Source organism: Rhopilema esculentum, chromosome 17, assembly GCF_057945365.1.
Source record: "Rhopilema esculentum isolate cy_ngs chromosome 17, ASM5794536v1, whole genome shotgun sequence".
Taxonomy (NCBI): Eukaryota; Metazoa; Cnidaria; class Scyphozoa; order Rhizostomeae; family Rhizostomatidae; genus Rhopilema; species Rhopilema esculentum.
Genome location: NC_142831.1, coordinates 1,172,275 through 1,196,605, shown reverse-complemented (window position 1 = coordinate 1,196,605; position 24,331 = coordinate 1,172,275). Strand labels below are relative to the sequence as shown.

Genomic DNA, 24,331 nt, shown 5'->3' with positions numbered 1-24,331 from the left:
CCTATAGGGCGTCAGCAAACATACTTTTTGATTGTAATCTTTCTCTCCACTCATCATTGATCTCCTCCTACTGCAAATAGGAAAGGACTTAATCTACTGGGTATCCGTTGCTATTGCTCGACACAATGTTTCAGCTAGATTTCCAGTACATAAGTCAAGTATAAAAGCCAATTTAAGGCAGCTTGCTTTAATTTTTGTTTGAATCCCTTGACTTACACTTATTGTAGATCTTTTGTTTATAATTATTGCTGCTGCATAACTGATCTTTTTTTTGCAGCTCTCATAATTTGATTGCAAAATGAGAAAGAGAAAAATATCAGAGATTATAAGTTAATTGAATATGTATTATAAACAAGTAACTCTGGTTAAAATTAAATTTTTGAGCTATTTTGCTGGCATTGACGTGAAGAAAGAGCTCTGAAATATTATTGCCTAATTCAATGAACGCGATAAGAGAAAGAGATAAAATCCAGGTATTAGAATTTCACAGGTTAAGAAGGCGAAAGATTATCAACGAATACCTCTGGGCTGAGCAAAGTGATTTTCAAACATTCCTTGACAGATGTCGAAGCGAATGTCTGGCTCCACACGTTCAGGTATGCTTTCTTGAATTTAATTTTATCTTTGAATATGAAAAACGCCTTTTTATGAAACTGTTTCTATCTTTGTCAGAGATGTTGTCTTAGGAGGCTTACATAGAGTTCCAATACGGCTAATTCACCTTAATAATGGCAAATGTGGCAGATTTTGCCTTCTTACCATTTGTCTGTTTGTATTTTTGCGAAGCTGACCAAGAAATACACGAGTAAAACCGTAACACTGATAGAAAACTAACGGTAACATGATTAAAACCTATTTTTTAACCTGTTACTCCTATAGCCATCGAACAATATTCTGAAATTTTACAATACAGATTATCGTTGCAAGAGAATGCCATATGAAGAATAAGAAAACACTAAAATCCCATTACTCTAGCAGTTAATACATATGATTTCTTGAATTAAATGCCAACTTTGAGTGTAAAAAATGCCTTTTTTTAAAGTGCTTTGATCTTTATTAAAGATGTTGTCTTTAAGATTTTTGTCCACTTTAAGACAACAGAATCTGAACAGTTAATCAAATGTTGTTAAAAAAATAAAAAGTTGCTTCAATGTACAAAGGCTTCATCCCAAGTTTCGGCGCTGGAAAAATTCCATATTTACGTTGCTTTTATCACTTCATTACGCATTTATGACTTCTACGACAGAAATTTTTAGACTGTACGAAAGTCATTGGATACACTATAACATTTATTCTATTTTCATATATCAACCTAAAACTTTACAATACAGAACATCGTTACAAAAGATATTATATAAAGAACAAGAATAAATTAAAACCCCGATACGCTAACAATTAATTTAAAAAATTACATGAAAAATGAACTGACCAGAGTATAACAGCATACACTGCAAGCTAAAATCATCTTTTTCCCCAGAGTATATAAGGTCTGAACAGAAAAATATTCATAAATTTCACTGCCCTAGAAATATAAATGAAATGAATTTGGGGTCTGGGGTAGCTCACTTAGTGTTTCCTATATCATTTCATTTTGTTTTATCCCAGGTTAGAAAAATAATGTACCAATTAATGTGACTTTTAGGCAGATATTTGCAATTTATTCTAAGCTGCTCCTTAGGTTTCATATTATATTATTCGTACATCATGCTGGATTTGTTTTGCTCTAATCATTGAATATAATCTCAAAAAACCTTGTTTAAACATTAAAACATAATTTTGTTCCCCAACCAGCTTGACGATGGGGACACTGAACTTCATACTGATTCTTGTTGCAATCAGCTTCGTTCCTTTGGATGCGTTTGATCTTTTCAAGAAAGATCATCTGATACCCTCCGATGGATTCCATGATATGCTGGGTCTGGTTCCATTCTGGCTATCAGAAGGTTTCCCGGACCAAGGCCTGAAGCGTACTTTAGGAAGTAAGTTGCATCGCAATCTATTTTTCTAACTTTTAGACCTTCTAATGAAGATCTTAGAATTTGTTCAAATTGCTCTGTTTTCACAAAATAACGAAGAGGAGACCCAATTTGGCGAGGCTTTTTGGATATCCCTTTTTCAAAATTGGGCTGCCAATAGAGTTTATTTCGGAGCAGTTGGAGTAGAAGCTCAAAAAATGTTCGATTTTTAATGGATCAGTGTAAACGGACTACGAATTAAAACGTACAATGAGAAGGGTGGAAGTAACTTTAATGTAAAAAGTTTTAAAAGTATTTTGCATACTGTTAAAGATAAATTCTAGTTTTCAAAGTCAGAGGTAACCGGAAATATGTGCTTCAGATGACGAAGGTTGAGTACCAATAATAGGTAGCTTGTCGCTGCGTCGCGCGCTTTAATGTTATGGTTACATTAAAGGCAATCTGTCACGACGTTGATTGGTTATAAGAACAAAGGGATTTCTATTGTTTCCAGTCCCCCTTTAATTTATCGCATTGTAAAAAATATGGCGGAGCGCTGGAATCGTGTTTAGGCTATTGTTCCAGCTATTGTTCTCGCTAACCAATCCATAACGAGACCGATTGCCTTTAAGTTTTGATAAATGAAAGTTATTTCAAAAGCTCTCTTGGCTTAGATAGAACTGTGAATAAACATACGTTATAATGAGTGTGGAATGTGGCTTTGAAATGTAGATGTATATAATGGACTCTGCGTTGAAGTTTTTTGAATGGCAAGTACTTTTCAAATTTTTCTGGCCAAGGGTTACAATTTTCGGTGTTTGTTCCTTCAGCCAAAAGAGACAATCTTCCAACCTCATGGCAAACACTGACATCGCAACCAAGTGGAAGTACAACCTACACAATAGAAGGCAGATGCAGTCTGGAAGGACACTTTAAGACTGACAAGATTGTCCTTGAGACGAAACAGTCTGAAAGTTGCGAGAAACCCTCTATGAAAATGGTGTTTGACAAGATATTCCCAAGCATTAATACTTTGCAGGCTACTCAGGAGCTGATAAACCCAGATTCATTCTTTGTTGATAAGATAGAAATCGATAGAGGAAGCAAAGAGGTCACATTAGAGGCCAAGGGAAAAGATTCATGGCGAATTCTGAATGGTGAAAACTTTGTTCTTGGTGATCCCTCTCTTACACTTGGCTTTAAGGCTGGTGAACCCCTCGACGGCCTTAAGAACTGGAAAATTAAGGCTGCAGGTAAAAAAACAACATCAAGTCAATTTCTTATTTTTGTCATTTCATATGTGCATAGTTGGAAATTACAGAACCATTTTTGTATAGGTTTTTCTCTTCTAATAATACTTAGATTTTTCAACATGCTGTTTCTAATATGGTATTGTTGAATATTTCTTTGCAGTCTTTTCCAAGAAATTTTCTAAAAATTTGCTGTATAGCTGTCATGATGAACCCTTCATCCAACATAAACCACCGACAAAGAGTGCCTTGAGAGGAAGATACTCGCACGTTTGTCTCCCAAATAACTCAAATATCTTTGTCAAAAATGAGTGCTGCACAACAACCGAAGTCCCTGAACTCTTGAACCATCGCTGTTATCGCCTTTTTTCTTTCAAGCATCAATACAAAATTCTCTCACAGTATGACTTTCCATAGTTGCATAATTTCACTAGTTATAGAAGATAGCAAACTACACTAGCAATAGGAAGGTAGAAAATTCCTAAAAGGACCTTTATTACTAGAATAAATGGCTTACTGCTTGCTTCCCAAACAGGAGAGGTTGGTGACTCCTCGCGTAGTTTGAAAATGGTTATCGACAAGCAGAAAGACGAAACATCATTGCCTTTCAAATGGGAGATAGAGAACCTGCCTATGGTTCAAATAATGGGTATGTTTGCAACATCTATGGCACAGCTTAATTTTGAGATCGATGGCTTTGACACAAGTAAACTGGCAGGTTTGAAGTTTGAAAAACCGGAATGTGCAGGAAAAATTGAATTGGTCAAGGATACAAACCAGAGAACGACAGAATCATTTCAGATCGCTTGCAAAGCCACCATTTCGAATTCTCCTGCTTTCAAGAAAGGCGATGTCTACTTAATTATTGCCAGAGAAGTTGGGAAATCTGCAAAACCAGCCATTTTGATTGATCTTGATGACACTACCAATGTTCAACAAGCTTTGAAAAACTTCATGGCAAAGGCGGCGATGATGAACAATTTTGCAATGCTAGGCAGAACAAATCGCAACCTTATAATCATGATAGCAGAGGATGATATCGTCCGTGTGGAAAGCAAGCAACTCATGGAACTGTTGAAGCCATTTTTGTCTGATTATGAAGCTAACGAAATCCCTAAAGGTGTTAACATCAGAATCATGATACCTCTGAAAGGTATTTCTTTTTCATATTCTTGCACTTTTCCATGTTTAAATAACATTTTTCGTATGTACCAGAATATCCCTGTTTCAGTTCTTTTGAATTAGGAACTCGAAGCGTTCCCATTTCAAAGATCATCGTGAACTTTCTCTGAATGTATAAAATCTGAATCTAAATGTATTGAAAATGCCACTGATTTTTGGCAGTGCAAGGGCAGTCATTTCCACATAAAGTAACTGCAACCTGGAACACAACTGCATTCGCAAACTCATTTTATAACATTCTTTATTTCAGTCAATTGACAATAGATTCAGCTGATTTTGTACTTTTAAAAGCATGGTGTTATTGACGTTTTTAGCTTCTAGAAAATCAAAATTCTAGAAATAGACTTTCAATTTTGTTTTCCTTCAGAGGCTTTCACTATAAGTAAACTTATATTTTATAAGGACATCTCTAAATACATCTACTAGAGGCATTTAACTTGCAGTCCATTATATCTCACAGAGAACATGCAGAAAGATTGCAGTGAAGATGTGTCTGCAGATGTGCCTGAGCAGCTACCAATGACTGTTAGAATAAAAACTGGCCGATTGAGTTTTTCGTTTCCAGATCAGTTTAAGAGTGATATGCAGAAATTCCTCAACTGTTTCAATCCCAGTATGAAAGCTACGCTGCCAGCACAGTTGTTTCCAAAGAAAGTTGGACCAGTTGAGATCAAAGAATTGACAGTTGAATCAGCAAAATCATTCACTGTTACTGTTAATTTGAAGGGACCATTTGTTTTTATGGGTGGAAAGATCAAAGTAAGTGATCTTGAACTCACAATTAAGAAAGAAGAAGGTGAAGATCTACAGTTTACTGGCCTAACAACAATAGCAGTTGGTGCTTTAGCTGTTGGTTTAACATTGGAGAAGCAAGGTGACAGCTACTCGCTAACAGCAACTGTTGATAGCTTCAGGTTATCTCAACTAAAGGATGTAATTGGAAAAAACTCGCTAACAGATTTCATTGGTTTATTAGGCAGTATGTCGAATTTTGGGGTAAAGGACTTCAAGCTTACCAAAGATTTTGGAGCAGGAAATGAAAACAAATTATTAAGGTTGATATTATGTTTTTCAATTCTTAACCATTGAAGTCTCTAATGAAAGATTTTTCACTCTTAACGTAAAGATTTTTCACTCTTAACGATTGATTCCATGTATTGATTTTAATTTCTTAGTCCATAGAGCTTCTTACGAATTATTCTTCTTAGAGTCTCGGGAAAACCAATTCTTTGGGGCTGGGAGAACTGCTACATTGAGGGTCTTATTTGGAAACCAAAGGAGGGCACCGACCAACCTCCAAAAGCCGTTGCTGTTGGAGTTGTCCTTGAAAAAGTGCGCCTTGACTTAGTTATGGAACGAATTTTTGGTAGGAAATTGTTTTCGACAGCATGGTTTTCTGAAATGACTGCAGGTGAGTTTCAACTTTAGCGAAAAAACTTCAACAAAAATACTGCTTTCCACGATTGCGTTTAGAAAAGGTTGCATTAATTTCCATGCCAAAATGTTTAAATCAGAGTTGAGGTGTTTTTACGCCTGAAAAATGTTTTTACGTTAATGCAGAAATGAAGAAACCACTGGTGGCTCTCGTAGCAATAGAGACATATTATGACATTAGGTGCTAGACAACTGTAGAAATTTAGGGCATTTGTGGCACTGGGGCACATTGAATACTTGGCAATTCGTTGGAGTAAAGGCCCAGGGTACTAGGGTCACTAGGAGAGCATGTGCTTATTTATCAGAAGACTTGCCTTTGCAACTTTGAGGGTGATTGACAATATTTTATTCAAACAATCTTTTTGTGGCACAAAATTCAAAACGGCTTTGAAAAAAACAAACATTTTGAGTGATGCTAAACTTTTTAGTCAACCTCAACATTAATGTGCTCGCGTTACTGATTGACCTATTTCGACCCACAACTGGGTATGTTTCCTAGCGTAGTGTTTTGATCTATATTTTTAAACTCTGAAGAGTGTCAGACAAAAAGCTTTAGTATGACTCGAACTATTTGCTTTTTTCAAAGCCATTTTTAGTATTTTATTTTCAAAAAAGGGCTTTTTTCCAAACCGAATCTTAGCTCAAGGGTTTTTTTAATCAACTAATCACTGTCTTGAACTTTTTTCTGCAGTTATAATAGTATCAAATGCAAACGTAGAAGTGGAGTCATCTTCAGAGGAGGAAACAAATAATGTTGGTGATGCTGAAAAATCAGAACCCAAGGCAGAATCTAAGAAACGAAGTGATGCGCTAAAGCTGGCCCATGCCAACCAAAATACAAGTGAACATGAGCTGTTGATGAAGAGAAGGAGAAGAAACCACAGACCGCATTTGCGTAATAGTAGAAAGGTACGCCTTTTTGGGCAACCGTTAAACGTTTTACGGCGTTTACACGAGAAAACTTAGAATCTTTCCTAGCCATTCCCAAAATATGTACTCGCGTACGTATTTATAATAGCTAGTACAGAGGCGCGAAATGTAAGACGCTCCATTTTTGCATTTCGTATTCCCTTAGAAATGCTACAAAGCTGCAATATTATTTTAAATAGTGAATTAACTTGTATCAGAAAACGTGTAAGCATATACAGCAGTTTAAGTAACAAATCATCCATGATATGAATGTATTAGGAAGCTAGGCAACGTAAAGAAACAAATATATCGCCTAAAAGTTAATTATGAAACAGCCTCGCTTTCGTCGCCTCTATTTATACCCGTACACCTTTGGAGCCATTCTATATGTTTACATGAAAACATGAGAAATTTTTGGAAAGGTGTCAAATAAATCTTTTTCTAAGCGAATTCCGTTTGGTACAGGTAGCTGTTCCATACAGGCTGATTGTATTCAAACAGTTAATGTTCTCAGATTAGAAGGCCAAAACGCAAATTTTTGTTTGGTTTACTTGATAAACGCAGAAAGATTTTCCAATGATTTTCTGAACTAATCTTAGTACAGAAAATGGTAAAAAGGTATTCTTAAATTATTTTATTTTTAGAAACTATCAAAAAGAAAAGGAGCAAACATCAAGCGAGACATGAATAGAACAGTTGGTGTTAAAAAAGTAGATCATAATCGAGCTGGAGTGAAAAATCCACAGCCTGAGGTGAGAGTTGGTGAAAAGAGAACAGAGATTGAAGAGAAGGAAGAAGAAGGAGAAGAAGAAGGAGAAGAAGAAGGAGAAGGAGAAGGAGAAGAAGAAGGAGAAGAAGAAGAGGAGGAAGATGTGATTAAATTTTCAATTCCAAACCTCAGTTCAAGAGACATTGAAAAAGGTTACCATCTTATATTTTCTATCAATATATGATACATTTATTTCCATGAACATATTTGTTTTATATTTTGTGAGAATATGACAGAAAATCTGTCAAGATTGAGTTGCAGGTTAGAAGAGGATTTCGTAGATTTCAAGAAATCAATAATATAGTTTATCGAGCCTAGTCTCGTTCCGGCCAAATGCTTCCATGTTTCTATCTATGCTACTCTCTACTCTGTATGCATTCTCGTTCTTTCAAAATGTTTATACAAATAATAGATCACCAACCACAGAGGAAGGCTTCAACCCTCCTCTCTAATTTCAAAGAACGTTTTGAAGCCATGCATTATACTCAAAGCACGATGAAAAATGTTATCCCCGTGGTTTTTCACTACAAGTTCTGTTATTCTATAAAAGACATCAGATCCAATTTTTTTTCGTCTTCAGGGTTGACATTTGTGGGAATTTTCAAAATTCCAGAAGAAAACGGGTGCAAAGGAGACGCATTGTGTCTTTGGCTTGCTGAAAAGGTTGGAAAAGATGCGACAATCGAAATTTCTGGAGCGATTTCAAGATCAGGCTTCAAGTTTAGTGCTATGTTTACAGGAACGATTGCACTCAATGCTGATGGTTCACTTGCTTTGGAGTCGATCAAACTTGAGTTGGAGCTGAGTGGAAGGGAGTCCACTGTTAGACTAGAATGCACTTTAAGTTGGAAAATACCTGCGAATCTTGGATCTGGCACAGTAAAATTCGTAGGTTCGTCAATATTTGGTATGTTTGTACGCGAGATGCATTTCTCTCTAGATCTAATTTTGATTCTACCCAGAAAAAGACATTAAAATAAAAAACCTTGTTGCCTCTTTGTTTATTTCAAGCTGTTTGGTTTATTTGCAGGAGCTATTGAGGTGAGCCTTACTGGAAAACTTAGCTTGCAATTCGCCATGGTTGGTACCTGGTTGAATCCATTTAAATTCAAATACCTTGCCCTCTCTAATTTGAATCTTGCCATTGGAATATCGGTTGGAGCTGGAGGAGCTCTCCCAACATTTGGTAAGAGTGTTAGGCTCTATTCATTGCAAAGTTGCAACTCCTATATCCAAATAGTTCTAACCGTATTTTAATCAGCCACGTAGGTGCAGGGGGGGCACGGGGGCTGTGCCCCCCAAATGAAAAATTTGACAACAGCTTGCCCCCTCTTGCTACAGTTTTTCCAATTGATATTTTGAAAATTTGGCATATTTATAATTCCATGACCTTGATTTTGTCCAAATATATATGTTTGTTACATATCTATTTTCTTGTTTTTAAGCCTGCCCCCCCCCCCCCTGAGGTATGTTTCTTGCTCGAGTCCCCCCCCCCCTAGCCGACACCTACAGCTACGTGGTTGATTTCAATCTGTTCATGGTATTATTGCTGCAAGCACAGAACACGTTGTGATATGCATATCAAGTATAGTATACAATTTGGCATGATGAATGATAGAACAAATTCTTTACTTCAAGGTTGCGGGCTTAGCTTATCAAGCTTGATCTTCTAAAAATATTATAGAATTGTTAACAAATACTACATTGAATTAGTGGACAATGAAACAAATTTGCTAATCATCTTGTTTCCCTGTCAGCTTGTGGTAAAGTCATAACGTCATGGATGACGCTATCAGAATCAACCCCGTGATTTTATCAAATTATGATCAAATTTTAAAAGTCCAAATTTCTAAATGATCAAATTTCATTTGTTTAGAATTTGGAGGAACTGTGTGGATTGGTGAAATAGAAGCAAAAGGTGAAAATGAGCATGCAATTAAGGTTTCCATATACTTTGGAGTGGATTTCAATCAACCGGACGACAATTACATATACGGATCCATTAACAAATTCACATTGAAACAGATTTATGAAGCGTTCAAGCTTGGCTCACCTAATGTTCCTAAGCTTGTAGCAGAAAGCGGATTTCCAGAAGGGTTAACGGTTTCATACAGCATGAACGGTAGGTATTTGCAGCGTTTCTAGGTAGATATTGATGCAAATATAAAATTCTGTGGAATTGGTAACTGCAGCTTCTCTACATTTAATCAAAACCTCATCATCATATAGTTATTTTTATCTTGAAACGATCGAATAGATTGTTGACAATGGCAGGTACAGAGCACTATTTATGCCAACGTGCAAGGATAGCCAATTTTTGCAGTGCTAAGTCATTTTTGCGCAGTGATAAATTCAAATTTTTTTGCAGTGTAAAGCTTAAGATCACATGTGAAAACAGTTATAATGCTTGGACAACTGCGAAAAGTTTGGAAAATAACTTTGAAAAGGGCATCATCATAAAGAACAAAAAAAAATCAATTTATTGTAGATTAACTTTTCTAGAGGTTAAGCTACGCCAGTCTGCTTTGTTTATCATACTTGTCTCCTTCAACATCTCTGTTTCAAGAAACATACTGAAGGCATGACTTCCTGTTAGCCTTAGGGCAATCCATTTTTCAGCGGTTATGCTTAGACAGAAAAGGAATATAAATTTAAGGTGTTATTTTGAACTGGTTTTCATAAGGCTATCCTTTCTCAATCAGCAGAACAAGGCTTGCAAACAAAACTTTTGTCAAGACGTTAAAATCCTGGAGAAACGTGCATTGTGTCTGCAATACTTTTAGGGATTTTTATCTATCTTTCTTTGCGAGACATCTTCATATTGCTGTGCCAAGACTCATAAATCGACATCAGGTTCATTTTTAGGCCATCTTCGTCGCATTCCAATTTAACAGAAGTTGTTAGGTGTGTCATTGCTTATGAAATTTTTACTTTTATTGCAGAAAAATTTCTGGCTTCGGATACAAATAAATTTATTCGATTGTTGTAGCATTCCTTCTGCCACAGTATTTTTTCGATAAACACATCAAAATCTTCTCTGAAAACTTTTTCCCAGCGCCACGAAAGAGGGCGTTCATGTTTAACAAACATTCTTGACAGCTAGTGCAGAGGGATGCACAACACAGACTGACTTTAGCATTTAGCATCGGAAATTCAAGTCTCATTTACTCCCGTTTATTGTCAATAGGCCTCCAGTGGCAATCGGTGTTGCCCAGCGCTTCTATTCTTCCCGTCATTAGACACGTGTATTGAAACTTCGAGATACTCTCAAAGCCAATAGTGTCAGACATTCCAGTCCTTAGTGCTTCCAACTGTCCTTGGGCTCCATGCCCTAAGACAACATAAATACAAGCTTGGCATCTCATTCTTTTTTGCTAACCTCTCTTTTCAGCGATAATTTTTGCGTCTCCTCTTGTTTCTTTAAATTCTAATTGGGATTAGATCTAGTTTCTGGTATTGGTACATCTGATCCATAAACATTTTTTCGATTCCTCTTGTTGCCTATTTCTGAATGCAAAGACTGTGGTGTTGAAGTATCTTTTGGATTGGAACGTTGAAAAAATTTACTTTGCTTGCCCATTAGACATTTTCGATTGAAAACATTAATGTAATGCAACACTGAGCTGACTATACTCTCGAAGGCCCAGCGATAGCAAATTGAAAGTGATACTCGAATTTGGATTACATGACCTTTTTTAAACACATAATGTCACACAAAAAATGCCACCTTTTTAGATATATCTTTGCACTTGAAACATTTGACTCTGGTTCAGTCATCGACCACTCTCCTAAGACCCAAACTTTGCCAATTAAAAGGCTGATCTATTTCTTTTAAAAAATATATTTTTGACAGGATAAACCATAGATAAACCATACGAGAGAAAATATTACTGTGTCCCTGCTGTGTGCCTGTGGAAGGTTATCCAAAAATGTTGTAGTTAAGAGTTAGGCCTGTACACATTTCAGAAGAGTATGTCAACAGAAAGGAAAGTATCTATTAAAGCTCAGGAACTTTCTTGAAATTCGACAGGCTGTATTCAAATAAGTTTATTGTCTTCATACTATAGTTTTGTGCCTCACTGCATCCATATTTTTTCAACGTTACGCAACTGTCAGTTGAAGAAAACATCGAATAAAGTATTGAAATATTCTTGATTGCAATAAATTTAATATTTTCCAGGCAAATTTTAAAGATCCATAGTTGAGTAAGAATGGTTAATTCACATAAAATCACACTTTTATCGATACACCTATGGTAAGTGTGTTGCTTCTAAATTGGCCTGTTCTGCATTCTCTTTTAGGAAAAACAATTGAGGCACTAAATATGGAGATACCCCAGGGCGTATACTTTAAGGGAACAATCAATATTCTTGGCCTATCAGTAGCTGCAGAAATTATCATAAACCCGCCAGAGGAACTTCTAGTAGATGTTGCTCTCTCTCCCATTAATTGGGCGGGAGGACTTATCGCGCTGCGAAGGAGTGAGAGGGATAGGAAGAACGGACCCAAAGCGCTCATCCATATGACACCCGACTCAGTTACAGTGCAAATCGAAGGATACGTGTCCTTGCTTGGCATGTCCAGATATGTGTATATCAATGTGACAGATACTTACTTCAAATTCAAATTAGAATCTGATTTGTGGGGAATGATCCGGGCAAAGCTGCATGTGGAAGCAGCTTATGGAGCGATCAATGCACTTGAATTTTCGGTATGTACATCTTGCTTATAACTATATTGCTTGGCAGATACATGGGTAAGACTGCGTTAACAAAAGAACGGATCAGACCTGGGTCGGATCCAAAAAAACAGGGATAGGACTTGCGTTTACACGGGAACTCAGATCCAATTTGAACCGGATACTGTGTAAATGGTTGGATATGATTCAGATCGGATCTCATTCTTATTTGAGATTGAGACAAAATATTTTTTTTTATTTCGCGGTAGTTTCTTCAATATGACATGTATAGTTTATTGCCCAAGGAAACCAAACACCAGGTTGACATAATACGAAGCTGAAAAATTAGTACGACAAAATCGGTCCGGAAAGTCTTAGAAATATGCTTTTAGCATGGAAGATTGTAACGATGGTGTCACAATTCGCTACTCCAGCTCGATTTGCTAGTTTTTGTTTTGGTAAAGGCCAGGACAGTGCTACTTTCTATTGATGTATTCCCTCTTCTGAAGAATTCAAAAGTAGAAACTCTATAATGAAACAAAGCCGCTTTAAGATTTGTCGACAAGAAAGGGACCACTGAAATATTTTGGGATTCTGGCATAAATTGTGACATGAGCTATGGAAAATAATATATTTAAGACTCTAGCAATGTAAACTATCATTAATTGTGATCACGTTAAGCTTAAAACATAGAGTTTTCATTGAAAACTACCCTGTCTATAAACAAAAATTGTGCACAGCTCTCCCTATACAGCATCAAGCACAGCTCTCATATCGAGCACTTTATGACAGACATGTAAACAGTCGTTTCCATTGAAATTTGCTAGTCAAACGAGACTTACCTGTAAGCGAAGTTTGATTGAAATTCTATGATTCATCGACACGGAGTGAAGGATGTGTACGAGAGAGAGCTCGGTAGTTCATGCAAACCAGTCTTTAGAGCAGCAATGGATCAATGACAAAATGAAACAATGTTCGAATGAACTTATGCGGGTGTGCAAAGAGAAAAGTCGAGCTGGGCGTACACCTCCTTCACTCCGTGTCGATGAATCATAGACTTTCAATCAAACTTCGCTTACAGGTAACTCTCGTTTGATTGTAAAATTATATCAGATTCCCTCTAGCGATCTGAAGGATATATTCATCAGATGTTATATCTCTCCAATGGCCTAGATTAAATCTAATTTTACCCGCCAAAAGGTGTTTTACCATATCGTGCAGATAAGGGCACGAACATATATTAACAAAAAATAAAAAGCAATTTACCGTGGAATATATTTGTTTCAATTTGCCCAGTATTTCCTCTTGGATTGCTGAGCTGATTGGAGCTGTGTTTGCATCTTTCTGGGAGGGTATGAAATCCTCCCTCTCTGCGATAAAGGAGACTGACCGTAAGGGTTATCTTGCGACTTTTGATTTGGACCTCGGAAAGTTGGACCATTTCGTGCTGTCGGAGAAAACTTTTGAACGATTCTACTCATCGTTTTTGCCTCCTGCATAATTTTTGATAAACCGTTTCCAAATAAAAACTTATTGGGTTTGGTTGAACGATTTCAGGCAAAGTTAAAATCTGCACTGAGATGTGGACGAAGAGCCTCGTTTCGGTGGTATGAAAGCTCTTGGACAAACAGACCCAAGCAGGGCAGCAACATCTATATGGCGTATAGAGTGTGTTTTATTGTCCAAAATTTGATTGTTTATACGTGCTAAAAGCAAATCATGAAGAGAAGGGGCAGCTGCACCTGTGGCAGTGATTATAGTGTCTTGCATAACCACAGGGCACGATCAGAGCCTTTTACATCTGGCCTAAACGGGTTTCATAGGTGCTCATTAACTGGAGGCCAGAATAAGTCATTACAATTTTCGGGAGCAAGGTAATTCGCCTTGATCTGTTTTCTTTGACTAGTTTCTAGCTCAGTTTTAAACCGGGTATTAACGAGCGTCGCCAAATTAGCTGAAATGGGAGGACCTATTGGTGTGTTAATACTGGTAGAATTGGAAAGGCTCTCGAGGAACACATCTGAAGATGTTAGTTCCTCGCAGTTGTGAGCAATTTCCGCTTCGGTAGGAGCTTGTCCTTCGAGCCCTAAATCAACAGGATCATCTTCTTTGCGATAAACGCGATGATCTTTCTGATCTATGACGGGTCCGCCATTTAGGCCGACAACATCATCTTGAAGGGCCGGATTGTTGTCAAGATCAAGTGAAGTCACCTCTAAAGAATATAAAGGACCACACTGCGATAGCCCAGAGGCCTCCCAAGTTTCGCATGAGATGCATGGGAAAGGGAATGATCGAGAAATGAGGGTATGGTTTGACCCGCTGGAGCAACCGATATAGTGGCGGAGTCTTCTCGGAACCTTTTGCCACTAGGGCGTAACTGCACGCAAAAGGGCTCATTCTCATCACTGCCGGATACAGATATTCTCCTTTTGCGTGATCTCGCAGCATTATCCTTGACCAAGTTTTGTAGTGAATTATTTGACAACTGCATTTGAAGTTGCATGGTTTTCAATATATCAACCTACAGACGCAGACAGGGGAGGTCCAGGGCTTGAGCCCGCTTGAACTCAGCCCCCCTGGGAAATAAGGAAGTTGGCTATCGATTTCTTAGACTCATTTTTCATATTCTTGGTTTCACGGATAAAAATCGTCTCAAAAGAATTAATCAAGATCAAATAACAACTAATGTATAAGAAAATCGCCTCAGAACCCTCAGCTAGGCCTCTTTCTACCTCTAATTACTTTTTTAGCCCCCCTCCCTCCCCTTGAAAATATAAGTCTGCGCCTGTGTATCCACCATGGCTCAATTTTAGCCACCAGCTGAAACTGGGAAACTGTCAGTAACCCGGGGGCTAATTTCCGTTTCAGGTAAGGCCGAATTATAAGTAGAGGGAAAATTATCTTTTTGAGTATCCATGACCAAAATTCAGGAAATCTTAAAAAATGTAAGAATTGTGATGGCGACCGTGAAAATCTTGTACACTATCAGTAATTCGGCACGAGAAACGTAAAGTTGAAAGCGATCCAAAAGCGCTGCAAAATTGTGCGACCAATTGGCATAAACGACCTACCGAGCTCCTCCGTAGCGACGGAATCGATGATGAAATATAATTCTATAATTGTGCATATATTGTTTTCAGTGGCGTCGCTTGACCTTTCAGACAAGGGGGTGGAAAAGACATGGAGAAGAATTTAGGTGCAATTTCACCTACTGAGTGATAATGCTCCGACAAATTAAGGATTTTGTAGTCAAACTGAAGATTTACCGACGAACTCATGAAGTATTGGGGGGTTACACCCTCTACACCCCCACCCCGCTAGCCATGCCGCTGATTGTTTTGATCTAGTACCAAGTGTACAGCAACTTAGGGAATTCGAAGTTAATGTCCAGTGTCCCTTTCAGTTTAGAGCAAGCGTGTCAATCGATTTCCACATACGGCAGATTGCTGATGCAGCCATTGGCTATCTTAACAAAGCTAAGGAAATTGCAAGAAAAAAATTGGAAGAGGCTCAAAAGAGAGTTGCCGTGGCTGGACAGAGAGTTGTAAATGCTGAAAGAAAAATGGATGGGTGGAAAAGATCTATTAACAATTATCAGAGCAGACTAAGAAGAAGGGCTGCAGAAATTGAAAAAGCAAAGAAGAAGTTGCAATATAGTTGCAAGAAACGATGTGGAACAGGTAAATTCAATATTCTTTTACTTTAAGATTTATTCTGTTGCATGGCATTGTCAAGAAAGTATGAAACTCAACACCCAGTTATACGATTATAGAAAACTTGACCTCTACTTTTTCTTTCTTTTCTTTCGCTTCTTCTGGTGTTTTTTTAATTTTTCGACCCAAGCTTATTCCCCCATTACTTTAATCTACATTCTCTTTCACGTCGCAATTCATCCTTTCCTTTTAACCGTTGCTTAGTTTTAGCTATGTATATATGTCTTTTCAATCTTCTCTTACGTTGCTTTGTAAAACATTGCATTCTTAAAAACTTTTTTGTTCAGTCACGACCCTAACTTCTACTTGTTCTTTCCTCATTCTTTTCTTTCTTTAGATATTGTTAAATTTATTTCATTTATATTCGTTCTATATAGCCTGTATTGTTTTCAATCATTATTATCTTCAATAGAAATTCCTTATTTTCATCTCTTTCTCCTCATCTAGCAGTTTTGGAGTCGAGCTACATAAAAACGAAAAAGCCGCCATTGTGTAGACAGAAGGAGTTCGTTTTCTCTCTTGGACTCCATTGGTAATTTTTCTTTAGGCTCGCGGCACTGATTGGTCAACTATACCGGTCTTGTGTTTGCGTTTTTCTGATTGGCCTATTTCGATCCACAACTGGGTATATATTTTTCATCGTGTTCTTTCGGACCCTTTTTCTGACGTTTAATGCTCTGAGGAATGTCAGACGAAAAAGCTTTTAGTATGTCGTAAAATGTTTGCTTTTTCAAAACCATTTTCTCCTAATTGTTTTTTCTTATTTGAACGCTATTTTCCTATTGCTTTTGGACATTCCGTTTGTCGCTTTTGATTATGTTCTGTATTCTCTTATCGTGTTATTGGTGTAACTTTTTGCATAAATTTTATGACTGTTCATTTTCTTGACAGTGCGTGGACCATAATTTTTTATTCGATAGTCTATGATTTCTTATGTTGCATAAAAGTCTTCTACAAAAGTCTATTTAACAAGCATATAACTTTGTGTGATTTGTGTTACCTGCTTCATTCAATTTGCAAAATGAGCTTTTAAGACAAGCATCAAATCTTAAAAACTATTACCCAAACCTTATCCAAAATATGGTTTGTTATGATATGATCTCCGTTTGACAAGAATCAATCTAACCTAGCCAAATCTGCATCAAAAACATTTTTTGGGAGGGTGATGTTATTTTTTATCTTAATTTACTTTGTTATACCTAGACTTTTTGTACCTGCTAATTGCAAGATCGTTTTCATGGTCCGTAAATAGATCTTCGTTATTCTTTTCTTCCCTTTATGAAATGTGTTATACTTTCATAGTCTGCATACCATTCCTTGACTGGAAGCCGCGATGCTTCAAAATCTGGTGGTGGTGGGTTGGCTGCCCATTTTGGAACAAATGCAGGTGGAGGGCTCCAAACGTTATTTGCATTGCTGGTTGTGAAATAAAAAAGTTGGGTAAAAAGTTTGTTGCCTGGGCCGAACAGACTGGTATTAAGGTAATCATAGAAAATTTTATGCAGCCATTCCCTTTAGATTAGATGAAAACCCATTTTAGAATATTTTTTACAGTCATTTTACTGCAATATTTTACTATTTTAGGCATTCATTATGTTTGATTTATTCCATTCGTAAAATGAAATTCATTACTTTATGAGGCCACCTATACGTCACAGACCTGGATCGGGATCGAGACCACAATCGCGTCTACAATCGTTTGTACTGTTTTAGGAACCTTATCTTCAATCGATAAAACCGATTGCCATTCATTGATTTCACAAAGGTGCATTGACTTCTCTATTGCTACCCCGAATCCCGAATCGAAAAAAAAAGAGCGGATAGCATGATCTTGGCTGTTCATTTTCTTCGCCTGGTTCATATAAGATAATAACAATTTTTGCATCATTGTTCACCACCTTTAAATCAATGCTGATTTTCTCTTTCTCTGTTTGTTTATGCCAATATTGAAATGCACAATAAGGTACAGGTTTTGTATGCCAAAAGCGATACCACTCCGCTTGAAAGTTTTGAAAAGAATGCGTGGACTGATTTGCCTTTAAGTTCACACGACTTTGCAGCTGGCACCCTAGACAATGCCTGCTCAAAATTTGGCTATTCACTTTAATCAATGTTGAGATGCATAACAAAATCAGCCAGTTCTATATTTTTTTCATTACAACATCCTTAGAACTGACCACATGACCACATCTTGGTGCACTAATGCCAGTTCCTAAATGTCCAGATGCAAGCACACCCTCTCATTCACTTTACTATGTTTCTGATGCGAGTATTTTGGTGCCTTGGCTGCCTGTTTATTTGTCTAACTTTACGGCTTTTACGGTTTCTCAGTTGCCGTTTTCATTCGGGCCAGCACTTGAATTTGTGGTGTCGTAAATTTTTCATAGAACATCTTCTGCTTGCTTGAAGTTCTTTGGTACCCTTTTGATGATCGGGGACACATAGCCATGAAATAACAAAGTTATGTTTGAAGATGAGCTCCTTGTAAACTGGATTTACTTTTTTTCAATTTTAAACTTGCATTATTTTGAATCTATTACGGAATCAATTTTGAATCAATAAGGCTTTACTTCACTGATATGGATGTCTTTTCTATTTTTGCAGATAATGATTGGTTTTGCAGAAATTGGAAAGGGTCTCATAAACGTAGGAAAAGGCTTTGTCTCTATGGCTAAAAAATTGGTTTACTTTGCAAATACAGTCCTTAAGTTTGTAAAAGGTGCTGTAAAAGTGGGATTAGAAATTTCAAAACGATTCTTGGACTGGGCGGGAGATAACTTATTCAAAGTGGACTTGTTAGAATTGAGAGGCAAGTTAACAAGGAATTTCAATGCTTGTGTTGGTATCACATGCAAATTTGTAATCCTTGGTTTGAGGGCAGATTATACTGGAGACATATGCATCAATCTTAAGTTCTGGGATCTTCTGGCAGTTAATACAGTAGAAACAAAGTATAAAGGAACCAAGAAAATGTTAGATGAAGTTCCAAAGGTTGACGGAATAATTAGGGAATTTGATAAGGACAGGAGCAATCTTGACAAGAAAGAAGGAGACATTCAGAAAGATGTGGCAAAAGAGACAAGGAATCGCCGAAAGAGGGACTATGTCCCTACTGCCGAGGAAATGTATTACAGACGACTTGCAGAGGAGCCCTTGCCAGTAGTTGTGACCCGAAGTACATCCACAGTGAACGCCTTTAAGAATGGCGCACCTTGGGTTTTGGTTCAAGATTTTGACAATAGGAACTTTGATCACACACCTTATGTGGACTCAAACATTCCTGCCGAGAAAAGAACCCTAGACGAAGGTAATCATTGCCATAGATTTGGGAGGGGGAGGTTTCAACATCAGAAGCTGTTCCTAAAAACTTGATTTATAATGTATTCAAATAATGTTTCGGAGTTTTTATTTGTTAGCCTTTAAGGTTCATACTATTTGCACGTTGTAAATTCAATATTAGAAGTTGAAGATCAAGTGGCCTAGTGTTTAGAGCTGTTGGTACCAGTAATGAAGCTCACTGTTTCGAACCCAGGCTCCAACCGATTGAACTCAAATGCAACCAGCAGTCAAATTGGCAACAATGAAAGCTCTAACAGTAACTTTTAACAGATGATTTACTCTAATGACACAGCCCTGATGTACAGTATTTATATGATTATACGAATGTACCTTTAGAAGTGGAGTTTAAATGATTTCGTTTAGATGTTTGCGTAATTTTCACCCTAGATTGGCACAAACACCACACTAAACCATGTGTGGTGATCAGCAAAGTGATTGACAAGTACAGCATGATTGCCGATGGACTAAGATCACTGCATGATTCGATGGTCAATGTTCGTGAGGGTTACCAAACAACGAAGAGGACTATGCAACAGGGTGTCGATGGCCTTGGATATGAGATCAGGTCCACGGGTAAGCATTCATACAGCCATGGTCATCTTTTAGTGAAAAAATTTAAAAATGGTACTGAAATGTTACGCCATCAGAAGCATGTTTTTAGAATTTATGGAGTCTGGTAGAAAACCAGGAAACAACTTTAAACTGCAAAATCAGTTTAATTTGTTGCAAATAGTGCGAGAAATGGTAAATGAAAGATGCGACTGCACTACAAGGAATGCAGACTGGGCTTATTGAATGATGTTGTTTTGTTCTGGTTCACAGATTTTAGCAGCAAATTAATTGTCAAGAAAAGAGCTTGTGCTCCTGTAGTCAGAACTAAGCCATTTTGAAACGCATTAAACTGATTCTTTTTCAGGTTATGTAGTCCAAATTTGAAAAATCTAAAATTAAATTTGTTTTGATTCAATCATGTTTGAACCCTGTTGATGGTTGCTGTTAACAGCAAATTGCCGCAAGCTCAAAATGCGATACTGAACGGTAATGACTTATGTAAAACGATTGGGTATTTTATTTCCAGAAATGAAACATAACATGACACACGAAGAACGAGGGGATCTCTACCATTGGTATGACAAAGCCAAAGATGGTAAGATATGAGTTGCAAATACTTCTAGCCAGTTGACAATATACTCTAATCTCCTTTGGGTTTATGATAAACTACGACGCTATATTGAGTTTCTGGACATTTACAATAACTTATTTATTCTTGAAATATATTGTTTACTATGCTTAATCTTCGTTTCCAAAGGCATGGAGAAATGGAATTCGAAGGCAAGAAACCTTTTAACAGACGAGCACAACCTCATGATGCCAAGATTTAGAAGTCAAATTGAGCACATATTGAAGAAGGAAAAGAACCAGAACTTTGATGGTTATATGAATGAATTACACGAGGTTGGGCAAGCAGCATACAAGAGGTCAAACATTCCATCTGAGAGCAGCGTCGCTGCTGCCACGGAGCTTCACAGGATCAAAAAGGTACGCTTCCATGCTTAGGATAAATGTCATTGGTTACTCAATTGCATTAGTGATATCGATACAATAATATTATCCAATACAGTCCAACATTTAAGAAATAGAGTTAAAGGAAACTTAGGGCTGATTTACCTGAATATTTCTATTTTGTTTCATAAAAAGTTTATTTGCAAAAGATAATGAAAAAGTTTTTCAAAACAAGAATGCAGTGAAAATACATATTGCAAAATGAATGTAAAAAATTTCATAGCCTTTACGATTTAAGCACCGAAGTGGTTGACATTAATGCAGTAAAACAAAGATTTAAAAAATGGATTTAAAGTTCAAATTTCTGTTTCTAAGATTGGATGCAGAAACAGCACAGCAAGCAATATCAGAGCAAAATGATGACTGCTGATTGAGAAAACCCCCTTTAACAATTGTTCGAGCGTCATTTACTTGAGCATTGTATCTGACTGTTCAAAGCTTGCTTTTCAGAAGTCTAGGTTCTGAATTTCGAGAACAAATAACGTCATTTGGAAACAGTTCAGATTTTCCAAAGATTCTCAGCTTTTTGGCAAATCAATAATGCGAATTATTTTTGTGGATTTTTTTGTCACAACCTCAAATTTATCTCACGGGGAGCAACAAAATATATTTGGATTCTTTAGCTATCGAGGATCCAATATTCTCATAAAGTACAGTACTCAGAATCAACAAATAATTACCAGTAAACAAGGAAGGAAATCTAGTAAATTGTCAACCTACAGAGAGTTTTATGGATATCCGCTTGTATACCTGTCTATTAAAATTAATAACCGTTTGTTCACAATAGCCAAAAGACTTCTAGAATTCCATTTTTTATCATTTTCTACTGAACTCCAAAAATGTAAATACTTTTGTCTCTAACAAGGGCTGGAAATCAAGCAGAGGAACCATAGCCCATTTGGCTCTGCTGCGCAGGCTACTTTAACCCATATGCCCAATTTTTTAGTAATATATAAATTTATATAACATATATATAAATTAGTAGTAATTTTTTGGAGACCATTATAAAGGGAAGCCGAAGAAGTTTTGGTCAAACAGCAAAAAGATTGCCAACACCCTAAAACTGTATAACAAAGAAACATCAATGCACTTGATATTCAATTAAAAGTTTCTTTTGCTCGAAAGTAAACTTCAAATAGATGAGAAGTAAATATCAATACCTCGCAAAAGAAAAGCAACACTGAATATGAAAATGGCTTTGAAAAAAGCAAACATTTTACGACATACTAAAAGCTTTTTCGTCTGACACTCCTCAGAGCAAAAACGTCAGAATAAGGTTCCGAAAGAACACGATGGAAAATATATACCCAGTGGTGGATCGAATCGTTTTTCTGATTGGCCTTTTTCGATCCACAACTGGGTATATATTTTCCATCGTGTTCTTTCGGAACCTTATTCTGACGTTTTTGCTCGGAGGAGTGTCAGACGAAAAAGCTTTTGGTATGTCGTAAAATGTTTGCTTTTTTCAAAGCCATTTTCAAATTCTGTACCGCAAAAAAATTGTTAACACTGAATATGTTGAAAAGATATCATGTAAGGCACCTGTATCGAAAAGAGAATTAAACAAATAAAAATTAGCCATCCTCAATCCACGTTGAAATTCTCAAAAGAAAATATCTACTACTAACCAGTGGAACAAAAATAGAACCAAACTTGTTTCTTTGTTATTTCGTATTTTTTGTAAGGTGTACACAGGCCGGGTTTCAGGAAATTTTTTTTATGGGGGGGGGGGGGGTGCAAATTTTTATCTACCGAGTACATTTTGGCAGCCACTTGTTTTCAAAAAGTTGTTGATAGCAATGGAAGCTTGATGGAATTATAAAGAGAATGACTGGCAGAGAGAATGGATTTTTGCGTTAAAGTTGAGAAAACGAACAGCTTACCTTAGACGAGCATCAACAAATTTCTCAAATGGTCACCATATCAAAGTTAAGGCTAGTTAATCCGACAGCAAGTGCTTTGGGATAATGTAGTCTTTTCTTTTCCGTGAAGAAATCACTGGTGCCTTGACCAAATTCGCATGATAAATGACCGGCAGAGAATGACTGGCAGAGAGAATGGAGTTTTGCGCTGAAGTTGAGAAAACGAACAGCTTACATAAGACGAGCATCAACAAATTTCTCAAATAGTCACCATATCAAAGTTACGGCTAGTTAATCCGACAGCAAGTGCTTTGGGATAATGTAATCTTTTCTTTTTCGTGAACAAGCCACTGGTGCCTTGACCAAATTCGCATGATAAATGACCGGCAGAGAATGACTGGCAGAGAGAATGGATTTTTGCGTTAAAGTTGAGAAAACGAACAGCTTACCTTAGACGAGCATCAACAAATTTCTCAAATGGTCACCATATCAAAGTTATGGCTAGTTAATCCGACAGCAAGTGCTTTGGGATAATGTAGTCTTTTCTTTTCCGTGAACAAATCACTGGTGCCTTGACCAAATTCGCACGATAAATGACCGGCAGAGAATGACTGGCAGAGAAAATGGAGTTTTGCGCTGAAGTTGAGAAAACGAACAGCTTACATAAGACGAGCATCAACAAAGTTCTCAAATGGTCACCGTATCAAGTTATGGCTAGTTAATCCGACAGCAAATGCTTTGGGATAATGTCATATTTTCTTTTCCGTGAACAATTCACTGGTGCCTTGACCAAATTTTTAAATGTTTGTCAGTGAAGGTTTGCATTACATTCACAGGCAATAACTTAACAACTATTTTTTTGAATTTGTAATAGACATTTTAGAAGTTCGGTTGTTTTGATGAAATTAGGTTAGACAATTTCTTGAAACTCTTGTTACGATAAAAGACGTTTCTACATCTATATCAGGGGAGTGTTAAAAATCACTACCTATATCCCACGTAGTGTGTCTACCCGTTTTCTTTACATCTCAACAATCGCTTTCCGTTTTTCTTTTAGGACCTCGTTGAACTGGTCAGCAAGGGTGAAGCAAACCAGTTGAAATTCGGTGCCAAAGTCAGAAGCATCCAAACAAATATTAGTGGGTTGAAAAGATCCATGAAGAGATGCAGTTAGAATACTGTCTTCAGTACAGCAAAATTAATAAGTCTTCGCCGAAAATGAAGTTAATTCAAAGAATTTCATATGTATGAAATGTGTTCGTTACTGAAATGAAAAAGACGACCCCAAACTAAGATATATATTTATTTTTTCTTTTCTCTAAATCCTACTTGAAAAACAACAGCAATGCGAGTTGTATGGCAATGATATTGCCAAATAACTAATTTAATTAAGTGAGAGAGGATTTTTAACTTTAAAATAAGAATACTTAAGTTAGTTCTTAAAAGTTATTTATTCGTACATGCTACTTCCAAATATGCAGTTTAGTGGAAGAAAGCTAAAAAAACACGATTGAAATGATAACATAATGTTGAAAATTGCCAGAATAGGAACATGGTCAGCAAGTAAAGAGGTAAACATTTTCAGTTCCTATGGCCGGAAAAGGGTACATACTTGTGTCAGTTGGCATTTGAATCAATTTTGTGCCTTCATTATTTGCTGCTGTCACCTTTTAT

The 24,331-nt window shown here is 36.9% G+C and overlaps 1 protein-coding gene across 1 annotated transcript; it reads left to right on the top strand.

Moving 5' to 3' along the window:
* Positions 1–439: 439 nt before the first annotated feature.
* Positions 440–23,962, top strand: LOC135683581 (uncharacterized). Its single transcript, XM_065198990.2, has 19 exons — positions 440–596; positions 1,792–1,979; positions 2,786–3,208; positions 3,741–4,358; positions 4,848–5,442; positions 5,596–5,798; positions 6,513–6,730; positions 7,375–7,651; positions 8,080–8,391; positions 8,530–8,685; positions 9,376–9,621; positions 11,801–12,210; positions 15,584–15,860; positions 17,196–17,374; positions 18,498–19,200; positions 19,620–19,805; positions 20,311–20,379; positions 20,542–20,771; positions 23,715–23,962. Exons 2-19 carry the CDS (start codon positions 1,799–1,801, stop codon positions 23,829–23,831), a joined length of 5,400 nt encoding a protein of 1,799 aa, XP_065055062.2. The 5' UTR covers positions 440–596; positions 1,792–1,798; the 3' UTR covers positions 23,832–23,962.
* The last annotated feature ends 369 nt before the right edge of the window (positions 23,963–24,331 follow it).